The 18,107-nt window shown below is 38.0% G+C and overlaps 1 protein-coding gene across 1 annotated transcript; it reads right to left on the bottom strand.

The window, feature by feature from the left end:
- Nucleotides 1-487: 487 nt before the first annotated feature.
- Nucleotides 488-16,929, bottom strand: Phum_PHUM507240 (uncharacterized protein; the record flags this gene model as incomplete). Its single annotated transcript, XM_002430963.1, has 14 exons — nt 488-535; nt 664-771; nt 858-938; nt 1,080-1,220; nt 1,311-1,598; nt 1,676-1,962; nt 2,143-2,332; nt 2,415-2,525; nt 2,643-3,074; nt 3,326-3,385; nt 3,821-8,557; nt 8,730-8,864; nt 8,951-15,961; nt 16,891-16,929. 14 exons carry the CDS (start codon nt 16,927-16,929, stop codon nt 488-490), a joined length of 13,668 nt encoding a protein of 4,555 aa, XP_002431008.1.
- Between the last annotated feature and the right edge of the window lie 1,178 nt (nt 16,930-18,107).

Raw genomic sequence — 18,107 nt, 5'->3', positions numbered from 1 at the left:
TCATCATTATTATTATTGTTTTTTTTTTTTTTTTTAGTACGTAATTGAGTATATTTTTCAGGAAATGGTTTTTTATTATTATTATTATTATTTTAATGCAAAATGGCGAGTCATTAATTTTAATACATAAACTAAATAATAAATTGGTAATAATAATAATAATAATAATAACAATAATGGTGACGACGATGACGATGATGGTAATGATGACGATGACGATGATGATGATGGTGATGATGACGATAATGGCGACGACTACGACGCTAATGAATAATAATAATAATAATAATAATAAAGGTATAAAAGAAACGTTACTTAAAAATTGTTATTTAATGACTATTTTTTTTTTTTTTTAAAGAAAATAGAAAGACATTAATTAAATTATTGTTAATAAATTGCGCGTGCGCGCGGAGCGGGAGCGGGAGGAGTGAGGAGGAGAGGGGTGAGAAGAGGGGGAGAGTGGAAAAGTGGGAAGGGGGGACGTTCGCTAACTTCCCAAAGTCCGTACGAAATTTTGAAACGAATGAGCGGCGTTCTGGAACGAAAAAAAAAAATTTTTTTTTTACATGGATTTCATACGTAATTTCTCTCTCTCTCTCTCTCTCTCTCTCTCTCTCTCTCTCTCTCTCTCTCTCTCTCTCTCTCTCTCTCTCTCTGTCTTACCGTAAATACGGTTCCCATAAATTTCGAAACGGCTTTTGTGACGTCAATGGCAGCTGAAACTAATTCTCCTCTCGCCGTTCGATCTGATGGAGGCAAAGATCCTTCGTCCTGTTACGAGAAAAGTAACCTTTTCATTTTTCTTTTCAAATCACTTTAAAATTTTTAGAAAAAAAAAAAAAAAAAAAAAAACTTACGAAATCGTTGATAGGATCTGGATGACTGTTGCTGTTTTGATTCGCACGCGTTTTCGGTATCCTTTTAGGTAATTTTATTCCCTTTAAAAAAAAAAAAGTAATAATAATAATAATAATATTAATTTAAACGGGGGGGGGGGGTAAAAGACAGCCCCCCATCGTTACGCGTTTACTTTATTTGCAATACTCGCGTGTACGACAAGTTGCACAAGTTAAACTTACAATGGGTTGGTTTTGCCTTCTTCCCCCACCCAATATGTTAAAAAGGTAACTGAGTCGACCTCTCGTAGTAGGTTTCGGAGTCGTCGTCGTCGGTGCCTTTTGTTTTTTCTTTATGTTTCTACTCGCTTTTCTCACTTCTTCCTGTTAATTGAAAAAAGGTTCAAATACAAGAAAATTTTTTTTGTAAATTCGAAAGGTTTAAGGTTTATAGAAAAAAGGTTTTTCACGTACGGCGAGCCTTATTTGATTTTGAACGATTTGTTGGAAATCTTTTTCTGCTCCCTCGGCTCCCTGTTTAGTTAAAATGGCTTCGAGTAATTTCAAATCGCTGTCGCTCAATGAATCCGATGCCGTTTTTGGAAGTGTAATTTTTTCCGTTTTGACGACTCTTTGACCTCCGCTCGGCGTCACGTTATTGGCTTCGATGAATGACACTTGAGATTTTGATTTTGACTTTGTCGTCGACGTCGGTGACGGTTGCCACAAACCGGAAAGAAGAGCGTTTAAATCTTCCGTGATCTGCGACAAAACAAACACACAAATCGTAATTAATAATTTTTTTCTTTTAATCATTTTTTAAAACGTCTCTCTCATACCTGTTGATTGTTTGGAGGATTATGAGTCGGTGATGAATTTTTATCGTTTGAAAATAAAATTTTCAATGTATCAACTTCCGGTTGAGTTTTCACCGTTCCCGATTTCGTATTCTTTTGAATGGAATTCTTTGATATGATTGGCTCTTGTATGTCTGATAATGCTTTTGCTAAATCTAAAGTTATTTGTTGATTTTCGGGTGTTTCCGCCGTTGTTTTCGATCTTGATTTGTAGTATCCTCTCGGACTCGTGAACCTTAAAAACGTTTTAGGACTTGTTTTGATGAAAACTGGCCTGGGTTTCCGTGTAGTTGTCGTCGTCGTCGTCGTCGTCGTGGTTGTAGTTGGCGTCGTGGTTGTAGGTTTCTTCGTCGTCGTCGTCGTCGTGGTTGTAGGTTTCACCGTCGTTGTTGTTGTTGTTGTTGTCGTCGGCGTCGTTGTAGTCGTCGACGTTGCCGTTTTGGCAGAACCTACAACAATTCTTTTAGCCACGCCGGAAAATTGGGGTTTGAACGTGGACGACGAAAAACGTTTTTCCAACGTTTCAACATTCGAAAGATTTTGAATGAGGTTGTCGTTGTTGGTTTTTTTCGAATTTCTCCCCACTTGTTGTTGTTGTTTCGAATTCGTTATGGCTCTTTCTAAAGCCAACGATATTATCTAAAAAAAAAAAAAAAAATTATTAAATAAAAAAGAAAATGGCGGACGAGGACAGAATGTAAAAAAAAAGAAAAGTGTATACCCTTCTTGCTAGTGCCACGCTTAGTCCGTCTCCCGCAGGTAATTCTTTACCCGCATTTTTTAATATCCCCGGTGGTATCGGTGATGACGTTCTTTCTTCAATATCATCAAACTAAAGAAAAACGGTTTAAAAAAAAAAAATTTAATTCGATACTCTCTCTCTCTCTCTCTCACTCTCTCGCTTTAATTATTATTATTATTATTCATTTTTCGGTAAGGATTTACTCACCACCGTCGTTAGAAAATTCTCAGGGATTTGGGCCGGAGCCTTTGTTACTTTCTGAACGTGTTGCGATGATAACGTCATAATTTCATTATCATTTTCAACGTTTGTTGTTATGACGTAACCAGGTTTAAGCGTCACGAATTTGACTTTACCCCTTTTCGTTTCCGAATCCGAGACAACCGTTTCGGTTGCTTTAGATTCTGGTGTCACGATAAAAACCGTTTCGGGTACGGGCGTTGACGTCATTATATTTGTCATAGTTTGATAAGCTTTCACGCTTGTCGTTGATAAATTTTTAACTTTTTTCGTTTCGATTATTCGCGACGATGACGTCGGTATAATAATCGTTGTCGTGTCAGCAGAAGGGGTAGTAGTAGGGGTAGTCCTCAACGTCGCCGTCGTCATGATTGGAATCGGTGAATCGTTTGACGAACTCTGAAACGTTTTTTTTTTTTCTCTGCTTAATTTACCTCGAGGGGGGGGGAATGCGTGGGGGGCCATTATTCCCTCTTGCGATTTTGGTGTAACAAATTTTTCTATTCTTTTACAGAATGAGACCACGTGTGACGCGTGCTCACAGTGACACCACGTGATGGCCACGTGTTTTAAATAATTGCAAGAAAGAATAATGACCGGAGTAGGAGGAGGAGGACAAATTAGTCGTAGTACAAAAAGTGATAACTCACCAGTGCACGGTAAGCTAAGTTGGTTAAACTCGATGTTTCATTTTCGTCTTTTGTCGTTCTCTGTAAATTGAGAGACAAACTTTTTTACTTTTTTACTCACTACCACACATACACATATTTTGTTATTGGATAAAACTGTACAATAATCGTGCTTAAGAAATAAGAAAGTTGAAAGGAAAATCCCACGAGTGTGAGTAGTAAAAGTGTATCAGTAAAAAGAACCAAAGAAAAACCGAAAAAGAGAAAAAAAAAAAAAGGTACAAAAGTATTCCCAGAGTGCGTGCGCGTGTGCGTGTGCGTGCGTGTGTGCGTGTTTTTATTGTCATCAACAAATTCAGAAAGCAAAAAAAGGCTGGAAAAAAAAAAAGAATCATGCAAAAAGGTTTTTGTACAAGCGAATAATAATAGAAAAGGTTTTCCGGTGTGCGAACGAAAAGGGAAAATTTTTTTGGATTTAAAAGGATTTTTATCAAATTATTATCAAATATTGTTTACCCGTTGTCTCTTTTTAACGCTGTTTTGTGCCGTCGATGATTGTATGTATTCTACACTTATTGGAAAGAGGGAAGTCAAAAGATCCGATGTTGATGTTGATGTTGATGTTGTCGACAATTTGGTGGCGTAACTTTTTGTCGCGGGTTGCAATTCGCTATCGATCGATGATGATGATGATGATGATGATTCTCTTTTCTTTTGATCGTAACCGGAAGTGAACGTATCCGATATCCAATTTGCAACCGTTTTTATATCTTCTGTATTGACATCGAATTTCTTTGATTGAATGTCGTCGTCGTCGTCGTCGTCGTCGGTTTCACCATCTACGGTAAAAGGTTCCGATGTGTCTTCATCGAGACCCGTCGTCGTACGACCCGTTTCGTAAAATTCTTCCGATTGTTTTTCTTCATCGTTATTTTCATAGGAATAATCTTCGACGGTAAATAATTCACCGCCGATGGGTTTTTCGTAAACGTAACCTTGTTCTCCCCCTTGTTCGGTTTCGTAATCGTATGATTCCGTTTGTTCGTTACTTCCGGTGACGTCACCAACGGGTTTTGTACTTTCATTTATTTCTACGACTTGATCCTCTTCACTCAAATCCACGCCGCCTTCACCTTCTTCTTCTTCTTCTTCAGAATTTTCTTCTTGCGAAAAGACAATTTCCTGTTGTTGGTCCTGCTGCTGTTGTTGTTGTACATCAACCGTTTGTTTGTCATTTTCGTTTTCCAAAACGCTTTGTTGGGTAGTCGATTCTGTAAAATCTGATGGCGGCTTTGTGCTTTCCGTGATTTCAACGACTCTTTCGGCATCCGGTGATTCTGTGGTATCACTTAATGGCGACGGGGTGGTTGATTGCGGGATGTCATAATTCGGCCTCGTGCTTTCTTTTATTTCTACGACGCCATCTTCGTTAGGTCCGACTGTGTTTTCGTCGTATACACTTGAAGGAGTTGTCGATGGCGGTGGTAAATCTAAGGGTGGTTTCGTGCTTTCCGTAATTTCCACTACCCTTTCTTCATCGTCGTAAGATACTGTACCTTCGTCCAAACTTGAGGACGTTGTCGATTGAACGGAATTAGATTCGAGCGGTGGTTTAGTGCTTTCGGTTATTTCTACAACTCTTTCTTCGTCGAAAGAAACTGAATTTTCACCCGTGCTCGGTGAGGTTGTTGTTTGTATTAAATTATCCGTGGGAGGTTTTGTGCTTTCGGTAATTTCTACAACCCTTTCGTCATCGTAGGACACTATACCTTCGTCTACACTTGAGGGGGTTGTGGATTGAATAGAACTATCTACGGGGGGTTTAGTGCTTTCGGTAATTTCTACAACTCTTTCATCCTCGTAAGAAACTGAATTTTCTTCCACGCTCGAAGGGGTTGTGGACTGAATAGAATTATCTAAGGGAGATTTTGTGCTTTCGGTTATTTCTACAACCCTTTCCGCATCAGGCTCGTTTGTGCTTTCAACAAGGTTCGATGGAGTCGTGGGAAATGGGAAATTTAACTGCGGCTCGGTATTTTCTTTTATTTCTACGATTCCCTCGTAGTTGGTGGAAATTTCATTTTCGTATAGACCCGAAGGAGTTGTGGATACTGAATAATCTAGAGGTGATTTTGTGCTTTCCGTGATTTCAACGACTCTTTCGGCATCCGGTGATTCTGTGGCATCACTTAATGGCGACGGGGTCGTTGATTGCGGGAAGTCGTAATTCGGCCTCGTGCTTTCTTTTATTTCTACGACGCCATCTTCGTTAGGTCCGACTGTGTTTTCGTCGTAGACACTTGAAGGAGTGGTCGATGGTGGTGGTAAATCTAAGGGTGGTTTCGTGCTTTCTGTAATTTCCACTACCCTTTCTTCATCATCGTTAAAAACAGCATTTTCATCCGCATTGTACGGAGTTGTTGATTGTAAAAAGTCTGTCGGAGGTTTTGTGCTTTCCGTTATTTCTACAACTCTTTCTACTTCGGGTGCTTCGGTGCTTTCGTTAAGGCTAGATGGCGTTGTTGGATTATCGACATCCGTTTGAGGTTTTGTGCTTTCTGTTATTTCTACATAATCTTCCTCGTTATTTTCATTTACGCTCGGTGGCGTCGTAGATTTGGAATCCTCAACGAATTCTCCGTCGCTACCTTTGTTCGATAATTCTTTCAATACTTGTACCTCTTTTAAATCTTCTTCATTTAAAATATTATCTTGTGGTGGTTGAGGCGTAGTAACCGGTTTAGATGTAACTTCATCATTTTCGACATTTTCTAATCCGAAACCCAAATCTATGGAAAAGTTTTCCTCTTCCACCGAATTCTGTTGAGTTTCCGTTTTTTCGGTATTTGTCACTAAATTGTCCGAATCCAATTGCGATTCATTTTCATCAGTGCCTTCTTGAGTTTCTGGTTTTTGCGTTGTCATTTCCAAATTTTGACCCGGTGAAGGGATTGTTGAGCTTTCTGTTACGGTTTCATAATTTTGAGTCGTACTTCCTTCCAGAGTTCCTGGCCTATCAAGTAAATTGCTCAATGAATTATTATCTTCTGAATTATTGGCAGATGATGGTGTTGTGTTTTCCGTTTGAAAATCTTCGATATCGCTGGGCGTGGATTGTCGTTCCGACAATTCTGGTTGTTCCGTAGTTACGGAACCTAATAATTGATTTCTTTCGAATTCGTCTTCAGTCTTTTCCGTATTGATTTCCGTTGCTTCAAACTCACCTTCGCTTTTGGCTGTTGTTGTTTCACCTAATCCTAAACTCTCTTCATCGCCCTTTTCTTGTTCGGAAATTCCATCGTATGATTCTATTGATGTCTGCGTCGTACCTGTAAGTTTTTCATCATCTTCTCGTTCGGCATCGGCCAATCCTTCGAAAGGTTCTTTTTCCGTAAACGTTGATAAATTATCATCGTTCAATTCTCCATTTGAAAACGATTCTTGATCGTAAGCTACGGTGGTACTTTCCTCTGAACTACTCTTCGGTGTGGATGCATTGTCTGCGTCTTCTGCATTTTCTAATTCTTCCAGTTCATCACCTTTTTGTACGGCTTTAGTCGTGTTGTCTTCATAATTCTCTTCTTGAGAAATGGTTGAACTTTCAACTTCTTCTCCTTCGTACGCTCTGGTCGTGGAATCATAGAAATTTTCAGTCGGTTCGACTTCGTTCAATGATCCCGGTTGAGACGTTGTCGTGAAATCACCATTACTTATATCATTTTCTTCATCACTTTCTTCTTCTTCTTCTTCTTCGCTTTCATCATCATTGGCGTCGGAAGGTGTCGTGGCTGTGCTTGAATTATCATCATTTAATTCATTTTCTCCTATGGTTGATAAATCTATATTTTCAGCGTCATCATCGGTACTATCCTCCGATTCTTCAGTACTTTCATCATCTTCTCTCTGTCCACTTTCCGTCGTAATCGATTGCATAAATTGAGGAGTCGATGATGGCACGCTCGTCGTTTCTACGGTCTTTGATGTGGTGGTGGTGGTAGTAGTAGTAGTAGTAGAAGAAAATGAAGAAGTGGCAACGCTGTTGCCCGCATTATTTTCCTTGCACAGACATCCTCTCGGATGATTGTACTCGGGCACCCTTTTTATCTCATTATCCGATATCATAAATTCGTCATTTATCGTCGTTCCGTTGGGATACTTTTTAATCAACGTATTATTCGGGTATATTCCGAAAATGATGTAAGGACTTCGATACTTTTCGTAATCGAACGCTTTCCATCCGCGTCTTCTCACGACGCTATTGTTGGGATAAACACCGAAAACGTCGTAATCGGGAGTCATGTAGGGGGGTGACGTGGGACGCCTCGTAATGTAATCGTTATACCTTTGACGTTCGACTACCCCGGAATTGGGAAACGGTCTTTTTTGCACCGTGTTATTGGGGAAAATTCCAAAAATGAAAATTTTCCTCAAGGCTTCGGGTGATTTCGTTGTTCCCCTATACCTAGAATAAGACAAACCGTGCCTGTTTTTTACGGATTCATCGTTACCCAGGTACAGGTATTGAGACGATGCATTTTTACAACTTTCACCGATACAATTTACATCGGACTCGAATCTGGTACCTTCCGTTAGGTTAGTAGAGTTATCGTTAGAATTAGTGTTTGAAGGAAAGGTCGATCGTGCTCTTGGCGTCGTCGTTTCTTCATCCCCTTCCCTTTCTAAAATCGTTTGCGGCGTAAGAGCGTTTAATTCCGACCTTGGAGCTATCAGACCCGATTGAGGACTCGTCACTGGATTACTATTTACAACTTCCATAGTTTGGTTAATAATTGTTTCTATGTTCAATAAAGCGAGGGGTAAGGGCTGCAGCTGTACATTGGTGATGTTGTTATTTGATTTTCCCGTAGGGGAGGTTACTTCTGCGGGTCTTACCGTTGTTGAATTATCATTATTATTATTATTATTAACATTTTTTATATTCGATTTCGCATCGTTCGAACCGGATTTTTGACTTGCTCCGTTATTCGAATTTTTCCCTTTTGATTTTTTTTTGCTCGATTTTTTTCTACCCGATGATTTTTTCTTGGCGTTCGAACGTTTGGACGACGCGGTCGTTTGCGACGATGCGTTCGGAACGGAAGTTGGCGAAGTGGATACGGCGACGGGAGGAAGAGTGTCGGTAACAACGGTGTTGGTGTTTTCGTCGGAAGAATTTGAAGAAGTTAAAGACGCTTTCGAAGAATTAATAGAAGCGTTAAATAAACTTTGAATCGATATTATCCCCGGTAATTCCTGCAAATAGTTTTTTTTAGCATTTTTCAAATTAAACAAACCTAAGAAGGTTATAGATCGGAAAAGAATTTTAAAGTGTCAGAAAATTTTTTTTTGTCTTTTTTTACATAAGTACAACATTCAATTTTAGTACAAAAAAAAAAAAAAAAAAATGGAGGTTTGCACGACTTACCGTTGAGACTGGTTTTTCCGTACTTGAAAATAATGGAACGTCCGTCACGATTTTTGATAATTCTTGCGTAACACTCGCAGTTGAATTCAATCTGGCAGAAAATTTATGACGTGTCGATGGAAATAATGTCGCGTTCTGAAATTTTTTTTTTTTTTTTGTCGTAAATTTTTAAGAGTTTTAATTTTTAAAAAAATGAATAAAAGGGATTGTGATGTACTTACAATTATTGAAAATCCCTCAGTCGTCGACGAACTGTCGACTTCATTTTGCGGTTTTTGAGTTGTTGTTGTTGTTGTTGTCGTCGTCGTCGTCGTCGTCGACGAAGATTCAAAATTTTGAGTTGACGTCGTGCTCGGAAACAATTCCGTTAAAGCTGAAGTGTTAACGGAATTGTTGCCAACGTAAATAACGGTCACTTTATTTTCCGTTCCCAATGTAATGAGATCGTATTTTTTATCGGATTCTTCCGATGTGGATGATTCTTCGCTTGATTTCGTCGTGGGTATTACGGTTTCCGTGACGGGATTCTCATCCGTGTACGAATCCGGTGTCGATACAGAAGTCAAAGCGGCAAATTGTGGTTCTCCCGACATCGTGAAACCCGTCAAATCCGGAACCGGATACGTGTTTGCTTGAAACACTAAAGACTCTTTCGAATTGGTTTCTTTGAGTTTTTCCTTGAGCAAAGCGATTCTTTGTTTTCTCTCTTCTTGTGACACTTTATTTTTCGGTACGAATCTTCGTCTTTCTTCGTTCACGTTCGATTGATCGTTTCGACTTTCGACCAATGAGGAAAACGATAATGGTTTGTTCGTAAAAGATTTAAAACTTTTTCTGAATGAATTTCCGGTTCCGGCTGATTTTTTACTTTCCGTCGGATTATCATCCCCTTCGGCGGATTTCGGCGAGTCCGTACCGCTCCGAGGTTGAGAACTGTAGGATGTCTTTTCTGCCAACTTTCTATAAAACGATTGACTGTATTTTCTTCTCGATGACGGAGTCGTCGAAAATGTTGATTTTTTCTCCGTCATGGGTTCCGTCGCTTCGAAAACCGTTTCCGTCGTAATCGAATTTAATCTTGGAACCGTTGCAGAAAACGTCGGAGGAGACGATGCGATTGTTGTTTGTTTTTGCGTCGTCTTATGACTCCTTTCGTTTATCGATGATATAAGTTGTTCTTTAAAGGTTAAATTCCTGTTGATCGAAGAAGGTTTTCCTTCTTGATTTTTAGGAGGAGGCGAAACATCTTTCGTAGTTTTTAATTTTTCTAAAAATTCTTTCGGGTAATTGGGTGATTCTTCGGAATTTTCCTCCGAGCGATTCTTACCGACAGACGTCGGTGTCGTTATGCTTGCCGAAGTTGTGATCGTCGTTCTGGGTGTGGTGGTTCTTGTTGTTGTTGTTATCGAAGCGGTATTTGCGGTAAACGACGTGGATGAAGATTCTTTTGGAATCGTAGATGAGAATGGCGAGGGCGTCACGGTTCTTGGTATTAAACTCGGTTGATTGTTTTGTTCGTTCAAATTCAACGCGTTCGAATTTTCGTCATATTTGTTATCGTCCTTATTATTATTATTATTATTATTTTCGAATCCCGGTTCGTAATTTATGATTGATTGACCTGAAAATTGAGGTCTGCCACCTCTTCTGAAATTGTTTCTATATGTCGTTGTTGGTTTATCGGTTGCCGGAAATTGAGTTTCTCCATCTTGTATGTTTTCCGTTTGAATGATTTCGGTAAACGCTTCCGTTGGTATTTGCGCTTCCGTTTGAAACCTCGCTCTGCTTCTAAATGCTGAATTTTTAAAAGGTGCGTTTTCTTTATTGTTCCGGAATCGGGGGGATGATGATTGTTCTTCTGGATTTCTAGAGGTAAATGAACTGAATGACACTTCGTTCGAAATAGTCGAAGATTCAAAATTGACCGGAAGTCCCGTAAAACCTCCTCCTCCGTTTCGCAGATTTGATCCGGCATCTTTTCTTCCTGTTTGTCGTTCATATTGTCCGTCTAAAGGAACGTCGTTTTCGAAATTTGATTTTGTAGATGTTTCCGTTCTCCCACCTCTCCCTCTAAAATTATTTCTAAAATTTTGTTTTTCTACCGGAGCAGATTCGAGTTTTCTGTCCTGAGAATTATTATTATTATTAACAATCTTTCGTATTACTTGACGCCTTCTATACGGTCTATCTAAATTATTGTCAAAATTTTGAGACGAGGGGTTTTCTGTTGAACCATCCGATTGCAACGAAGAAAAGGGAGTACTAAAATCGTTTCCATCGTCTGCTGCCAAAGAAGGGGAGTCGTCGTTTACGAACGACGGTTTGATTTGATTAAATTGGCGACCGAAATTAGAAGAACGGTGGTAGTTGTTGTTGTTGTTGTTGTTGTTTCTTCCTTGTAAAATATTTTGATTACCGTCGACGAATGATTGAGAGTTTAAAGTATTTCCGGTGCTGTCTCGCGAATTTTGATTGGATTCGAATTCATTTTCCAACGGTGAGGAAAATCTAGTTGTTGTTCTAGCCGGAGACTGATACACTTCCGTTGAAAAACTTTGCCCTTGTTCCGGATTTTGATAGTTTACGTCGTTATTTCTCGAGTAAACTTGATTCGGCTCTGGAAAAACCTGGTCGTTCTTTTGACTATAATTATTTCCTATTTGCTGCCTTTGATTATTCACAGGCGAATCGCCATTTCTTGAAATTTCGACATCGTATCCAGTCGGATTAAAATCTTTATTCCTCGATGATATTTGGTTGAAATATTGCGTGGTAGAGCGAACTACGTCGTTTCTCGGTGTCACGTCATTTAGTACGGGTGCACTTCCGAATGAGGTATCAATATTTGAAGTAATTTGACTTAGTGCAGGTGAACTGGGAAAAGAAAATTCATTTGGAGCATCTTGATTGTTTGTTCTTGACGTTGAAAAACTATTTCCACCTCTTCGTGAGTTTTGATTAAATTTTTGTGCGTTTCTCGTGTTGTACGGTTCGTTTTGTGGGTTCACTTGATTAAATTCCTGAACGTTGGAGTTAAACGATTCAAAATTTGATGTCGCATCGTTGTTATATTTTTGTCGATTGGAAACAACATTTCTCGATGTAGGTTGATTATCATCGGTTTGCGAAGGCAAAAATGTGGGGTCTCCCCTTCTGGTGTCCTGATCAAATCTGGTTTCAGTTGCTTGGTTGAAATTTTGAGAAGTAGAAGGAGGTGCTCCGCTTCTCTGAGCACCTTGTCTAAATCTATGTGAATTTACATCATTTCGCGGAGTATTTAAATTGGCTTCCGAAAAACTAGAATGCGATTCTTCGTAATTAGGCGTAACATCTTTATAATCGAGCCGAGGAGATGGAGAGCCATCGTTTCTTGAGGAAGGTTGGTAATTAGAAAAATCACCATCATTTTTTCTACTTCCCTGATTAAATCTCTGAGCATTTCTGAAGTTTGCATTATTTCGCGACGTGACTGGGTTCGCTACCGGTGTGTTTGAATAAGAGGAATCAGGACCTAATGATGCTTCATCAAAATTTTGTTGGTTGTTGTAAGAAGTATCAACTCTTCGAGTGGCCTGATTAAATCTTTGAGTGGTTCTAAAGTTTGCATTAATCCGTGGCGTAGCTGGATTAACCTCTGGTGCGTTTGAATAAGAAGAATCAGGACCTAATGCTGCGTCATCAAAATTGGGTTGATTGGTGTTGAGAATATCGGTCCTTCGTGTACCTTGACTAAATCTTTGAGTACTTCTGGAGTCTACGTTATTTCGTGATGTAACTGGATTAACTTCCGGTACATTGGAAGAATCACGACTTAAAGTCGCTGCGTCATCAAAATTTTGTTGATTATTGAAAGGGATGTCCGTTCTTTGTGTGCCCTGATTAAATCTTTGAGTATTTCTGGAATCTAAATTATTCCGTGACGTAACTGGATTCACTACCGGTGCGTTGGAGTAAGAAGGATCAGGGTTCAATGATACGTCATCCAAACTTTGTTGATTATTGAAAGGGATGTCAGTTCTTTGTGTACCCTGATTAAATCTTTGAGTACTCCTGAAGTCTGCATTACTTCGTGACGTAACTGGGTTCGCTACCGGTGCGTTTGAATAAGAAGAGTCAGGACCTAATGCTGCATCATCAAAATTTTGTTGGTTGTTGTAAGAAGTATCAACCCTTCGAGTAGCCTGATTAAATCTTTGAGTGGTTCTAAAGTTTGCATTGATCCGTGGCGTAGCTGGATTAACCTCTGGTGCGTTGGAATAAGAAGAATCGCGATTTAGTGATACGTCATCAAAATTGGGTTGATTGGTGTTGGTGGGAATATCAGTCCTCCGTGTAGCTTGATTAAATCTTTGATTACCGCTGGTGTAAACTTCATTTCGCAAAGGCACTGGATTATTTTCCGGAGCGTTGGATAATTCATCAGGTCTTTGTCGATTAGCGACTAAACCATCATTTTTCAACCCAACTTGCGGAGTGGAAAATTCTACATCACTTCTTGGAGTGACTTGATCAAACCTTGGTGTGTTCTTCGACAATGTTTCTTTACGAGGTTGAATTTGATTTTGTTCTTGGGTGTTATAGTTCAACGAATCGTAATTTTGATTTTGATTATTAAACTGGTTACGAGAGAACACGTTTTCGTTATTATTTTGAATTACTGTCGGGTTCAAAGATTGCACTGGAGGAAGTTCAGCATTGGACTTTTGCATTATTTGATTAAATCTTTGAGTGGTTCTGGTATTAAAAGCACTATTACGTTCGGTACCCTGATTAAATTCCGGATTATTGTCAAGCGAATAATCGATATTTGTGTTTTGATCATAAATTTTTCGACTGGAAAGTGTTGCATCGTTTCTGGACGAAGCTCGATCAGAAGTTTGTGGAGATGACAAAGCCACATCGTTTCTTCGAGTGGCGAGATTGAATCTTTGAGTACTTCTAGAATAAGCTTCATTTTCGGTATTGACCTGCTCCGGAGCTCTAGTATAAGATGATTCATAATTTGGCGTTACGTCATTATTTTTTTGCCGGCCGGAAACATCATTTCTTGATGGTAAAGGTTGATTACTGTTGGACTGAGTTAAAGAAACGGGAGATTCGTTTCTTCTCGTAGTCTGACCAAATCTCGGCGTGTTCCTCGATAATAAATCGTTTCGAGGAGTAACTTGAGTGTATTGTTCCGTGTTTGAAATGGAGGAATCAGTGCCGGTTGTCACCCGAGTTCTCGATCTAGTGTATGTACCGCCATTTCGAGATGTAGGACGTTGTGTAGAAATTAATTCTTGCTCTCGTGGCAAACCTCTATTTGGAGTTTCTGATTGTTGAAAGGCCTCGTTTCTGGCAGGTATTTGACCGATTCTCTGTACATTCCTAGACTGGAAAGCGTTATTTGACAATACCTGATTGGGATCTACGGAATTTAAATTATTAGAAAGTTGATTTTCCGTTTCTTGGTTCCCTCTGTATCTTATTGAAAATCCACCATTGTTTCTTGATCTGATGTGATAACGACCTTGAGTTGCGGTACTACCAGAATCATCATTTTTATTTCTTGCTTGATTAGAACTTTGTTCGTTAATTTCATTTCTAGATTTTACATCTCCTCGGCGTCTGGTAAATGCAAGAGCTTCGTTTCTCGATTGAAAATCGTTTTGCCGTTCTTGAGGGCTTGAAGACACGTTCGGAGTTCCTTGATTGTTTTCAGGTTGCCTGGAGACAGGTTGATTACGATTCCGCGATAAATTTATTCCACCACCACCACCACCGTTTCTAGAAATAATTCTGTTTAATCTTTTCTGATTAGAATTCGAAACGTCATTTTGCGACGTTATTTGACTGAATTCCTGCGTGCTTGAAGATAGAGCATCGTTTTGTTGAGAATTTTGACCGAGTCCTTGTAACTGAGGAGGAATCGCCGTGATTTTCAACGTGTCCGTTCCGTGCACGCTCTGCAGTAAAGCTTCTTGATCGTTTACCGTTGAGGGTGAGTACGTGACGTCATTATTCAAAGGCAAAGCATTAGCGTTCTGACGTGTTAAAATCGTTCTGTCGTAATTTTGCCGTGGAAGTTTAGACAAAGATTCGTCGTTATTTTTAAAATTCTGCGCGAAATTACTTTCTTTCGACTGTTCGTTAGATCTTGTCCTGCTTGCAAACTGTGCTCCAGTTCTAGAATTAATTTGATTAAATCTCCTGGAATTCGGAGGTACGCCGCCATCATTTCTAGATCTGATTTGATTTTGTTCCTCGGTGTTTGATAATGTGATTTTATCATTTATTCCCACGTGGCTAAAGGCTTGACGATTTGTGTTTTTCGGTAGGGCTTCATTTCGACCGAAATAAGAAACGGGATCGTTTCTCGGTACAATTTGATCGAATCCACGCGAGCTCAAAGGTGTGGCATCGTCACTCGTTAAATCTTGATAATTTCTTTGAGAATTTTGACGGGAAACGTCACTCCTGGGTTGTTGTATTTGATCGAACCTGGTATTGGCGCGATTTTTATTGTTAAATTTCTGGTCCGCAAATCCAAAATCGCTTCTTCTATTGACATCTGGGTCCAAAATCGTCTGCGATTCTGTGGTCGGTTGGGTATTTTGATACCTCGTACTAAAAGCCCTGGTTCTACCTCTGTCAACGGTTGGCCTTTCGGTTTGAACGTTGGCCTGAGGTTTTTCCGCATAAAACTTTCGTCCTCTGATAACGTTAACCGGTCTCTGAGCACTTTGATAGTTGGTTATATCGGCCAAAGGTAATTGATCGTCTCCGTTTAATATGTCGTCGTTAGAAATGCCGAGTTTTCTTTCCGGCGTTATCCTTCTTCTCGATTGAAATCTTTGCGAAACGTAATTAGAATCGATTTTTCTCCCGGCTTGAGGTTCGTCACCGTTATAATTTATTCTCGTGACTGTTTCCGATTTGCTCCTCTCTAAATTGTGCCCGTTGGAATCGTTTTCCGGTTGGTTTCTGAACCTGTTGTTTCTTCCGCTTCTGCTCCCGAACGCGGGTGCATCCGTTTGACTTGAAAATTCCAAAGTGCGTAAACTATTGGTTTGAGAATCAACTTGCGAATCGGGAACGTACCTGGTTCGTCCCCTTTGACGACTCCTAAAGTTTGGATTTGGACTAGAATTACTTATATCATAAAGACTAGGTTCGATACTTCTGGGTACTGCTTTTCGTTTAACGATCACGGTCCTGTTTCTTCCTCGATTGTTTTGAATCGAATCATTCTGAAAACAATTGTAAAAAAAAATATTTTTATCGATTGACTTCGGGGCCCATTGTGACTTAACGGAATTTTTGTGCCTGAAAAAAAATTGACCTTGAATGAAAAACTGTAAATTAATTGAGGCGCTTTTGTAATTGTGTCACCATCGACTTAATAATTAATTATTAGATCACTTGCGAAAGAAAAACCGTAAAAAAAAAAAATTTTAATGGGGGGGGGGTGGAAGGTAGGGGGACACGGGAATAATGGGGCGTTGGTTCGAATAAAATTAACTCATTAACTAACTGTACGTTATGATAATATTTCAAGATTTAATTAAACAGTACCTGTAATTATGTGGCGATAAGAGATTTAATCGATTTAAACAAAAAGAATTTTCAGTCAGTCAGTCAGTCATTCATTCATTCACTCACTCGCTCGTTTTTGGCGATACCCGAAAATTTTTTTTTTTTTTTTTATGTAAAAACCTGAAACCTGATTTTTTCTTTTTTTTTTTTATTAATTAAATTTAAATATCAGTAAGTCACGAATCGGATTAATTAACGTTTTTAATTTTTTACCTTAAAATTATTTTTAAAAAAAAAAAAAAATCTGAAAAAGTCAAAAAAACCGACTTTAAACGTGAATAAAACGAGGTTAAATAATAATAATAATGATAATAATAATAATAATAATAATAATAATAATAATAATAATAATAATAATAATAATAATAATAATAATATAAATAAACGACAGGATTTAAATAAGTTAAATTCGCATAATTATTTTTTTTCCTTTTATCGTGTTCATGTTTGTTTTAATATCGACATTTTTCCCTCTTACTAAACTAAAACTTTGTTTAAAAAAAAAAAAAAGACGCGCGAATTTTATACGTGGCAAAAGAAAATCAGAAAAAAAAGCGGCAAGGACGTGGTAATTTTAAAAAACGTCCTTAAAAGAAAGAATTTTATACAACCGAACAGACATTTTTATTGTCTTTAAATTTTTTTTTTTTAAAGGTTTCGACGACGACGAAAAAAAAACAATAATAATAATAATAATAATAATAATAATAATAAATTTTGCGTCGGCGTTAACGAGTTTAAAAAAAAAGCAAAATGTCGGACGTTATTTTTCCCATTAAAAAAAAAAAAAAAGAAAATTATTAATAAATTTAAAAAAAAAATAATTGTTATTGAAGTTAAATAATGTCAAGTTACATAATCAAATCACAAAAAATAAAAAAAAAATAAAATAAAATGAAATCTTGGTGACCTTTTTTACTTATTTATTATTAACTTAACTTATTAACTTATTTGTTGATTTATTATTATTATTATTATTATTATTGTTTGGAGTCCAACAAGTTGCAAAAACAATTTTTCTGATATTTTTTAAAATTGAAAGGAAAAAGGAGGAAAAAAGAAAAGCAACGCGCATTTAATTATTGCTTAGAAGACGGACGCCATTTTGTTTTTTTTATTAATCGATTTGGAAAACGGTTAGAAAACAGGAAATGGTGGTTAGGGTTTTTCGATTTTTATTTAAACCACCACCACCATCACCTAACTCGAGGATACCCTAGACAATTGAATCGACGCCACATATTATTATTATTATTATTCAATGCGAATCCATTTCCGCCATTTCGATTTAAAAAAAAAAAAAATTTAAATTTACGCGGGTTAATAAAAAGAAGAAGCAGAAGAAAACAAATGACGGTGGTTAATTTGCCGTAAAAATAATAAAAAAAAATAGTGTGTTTGATACGGCAAATAAACATTGAAATCCGTGACCAAATTTTTTTTTTTTTTACTTCAAGGTTGTCAAGGTAAATATCGCGTTTAAACGCGATTTAAATTGGGAAAAAAAAAAAAAAAAAGTTTTCGTTTATTTATGTCGATACGAAACACACACTAAATCTCCAAACTCTGGAATTTAACAAAATAATAATAATATTAATAAATAACTGGAGAAGATAAAAAAAAAAAAGAACGAGAGTGATTGACCACAAGAGCAATAATGACAAAAAATTTAGCCTCGAGTTTAATAATAATAATAGACGACGACGACGACGACCTGAAATTAAGTTTTTTTTTTTTTTTCTACTGCATTCGAAAACTGGTTTCTTTTCCCCCCCGCGAACGCACACACACGCACATACA

The sequence above is a fragment of the Pediculus humanus genome, genomic scaffold (genome assembly GCF_000006295.1).
Source record: "Pediculus humanus corporis 1103172108278 genomic scaffold, whole genome shotgun sequence".
In the NCBI taxonomy this organism is placed as follows: Eukaryota; Metazoa; Arthropoda; class Insecta; order Psocodea; family Pediculidae; genus Pediculus; species Pediculus humanus.
This window is presented reverse-complemented; position numbering and strand designations above follow the sequence as displayed.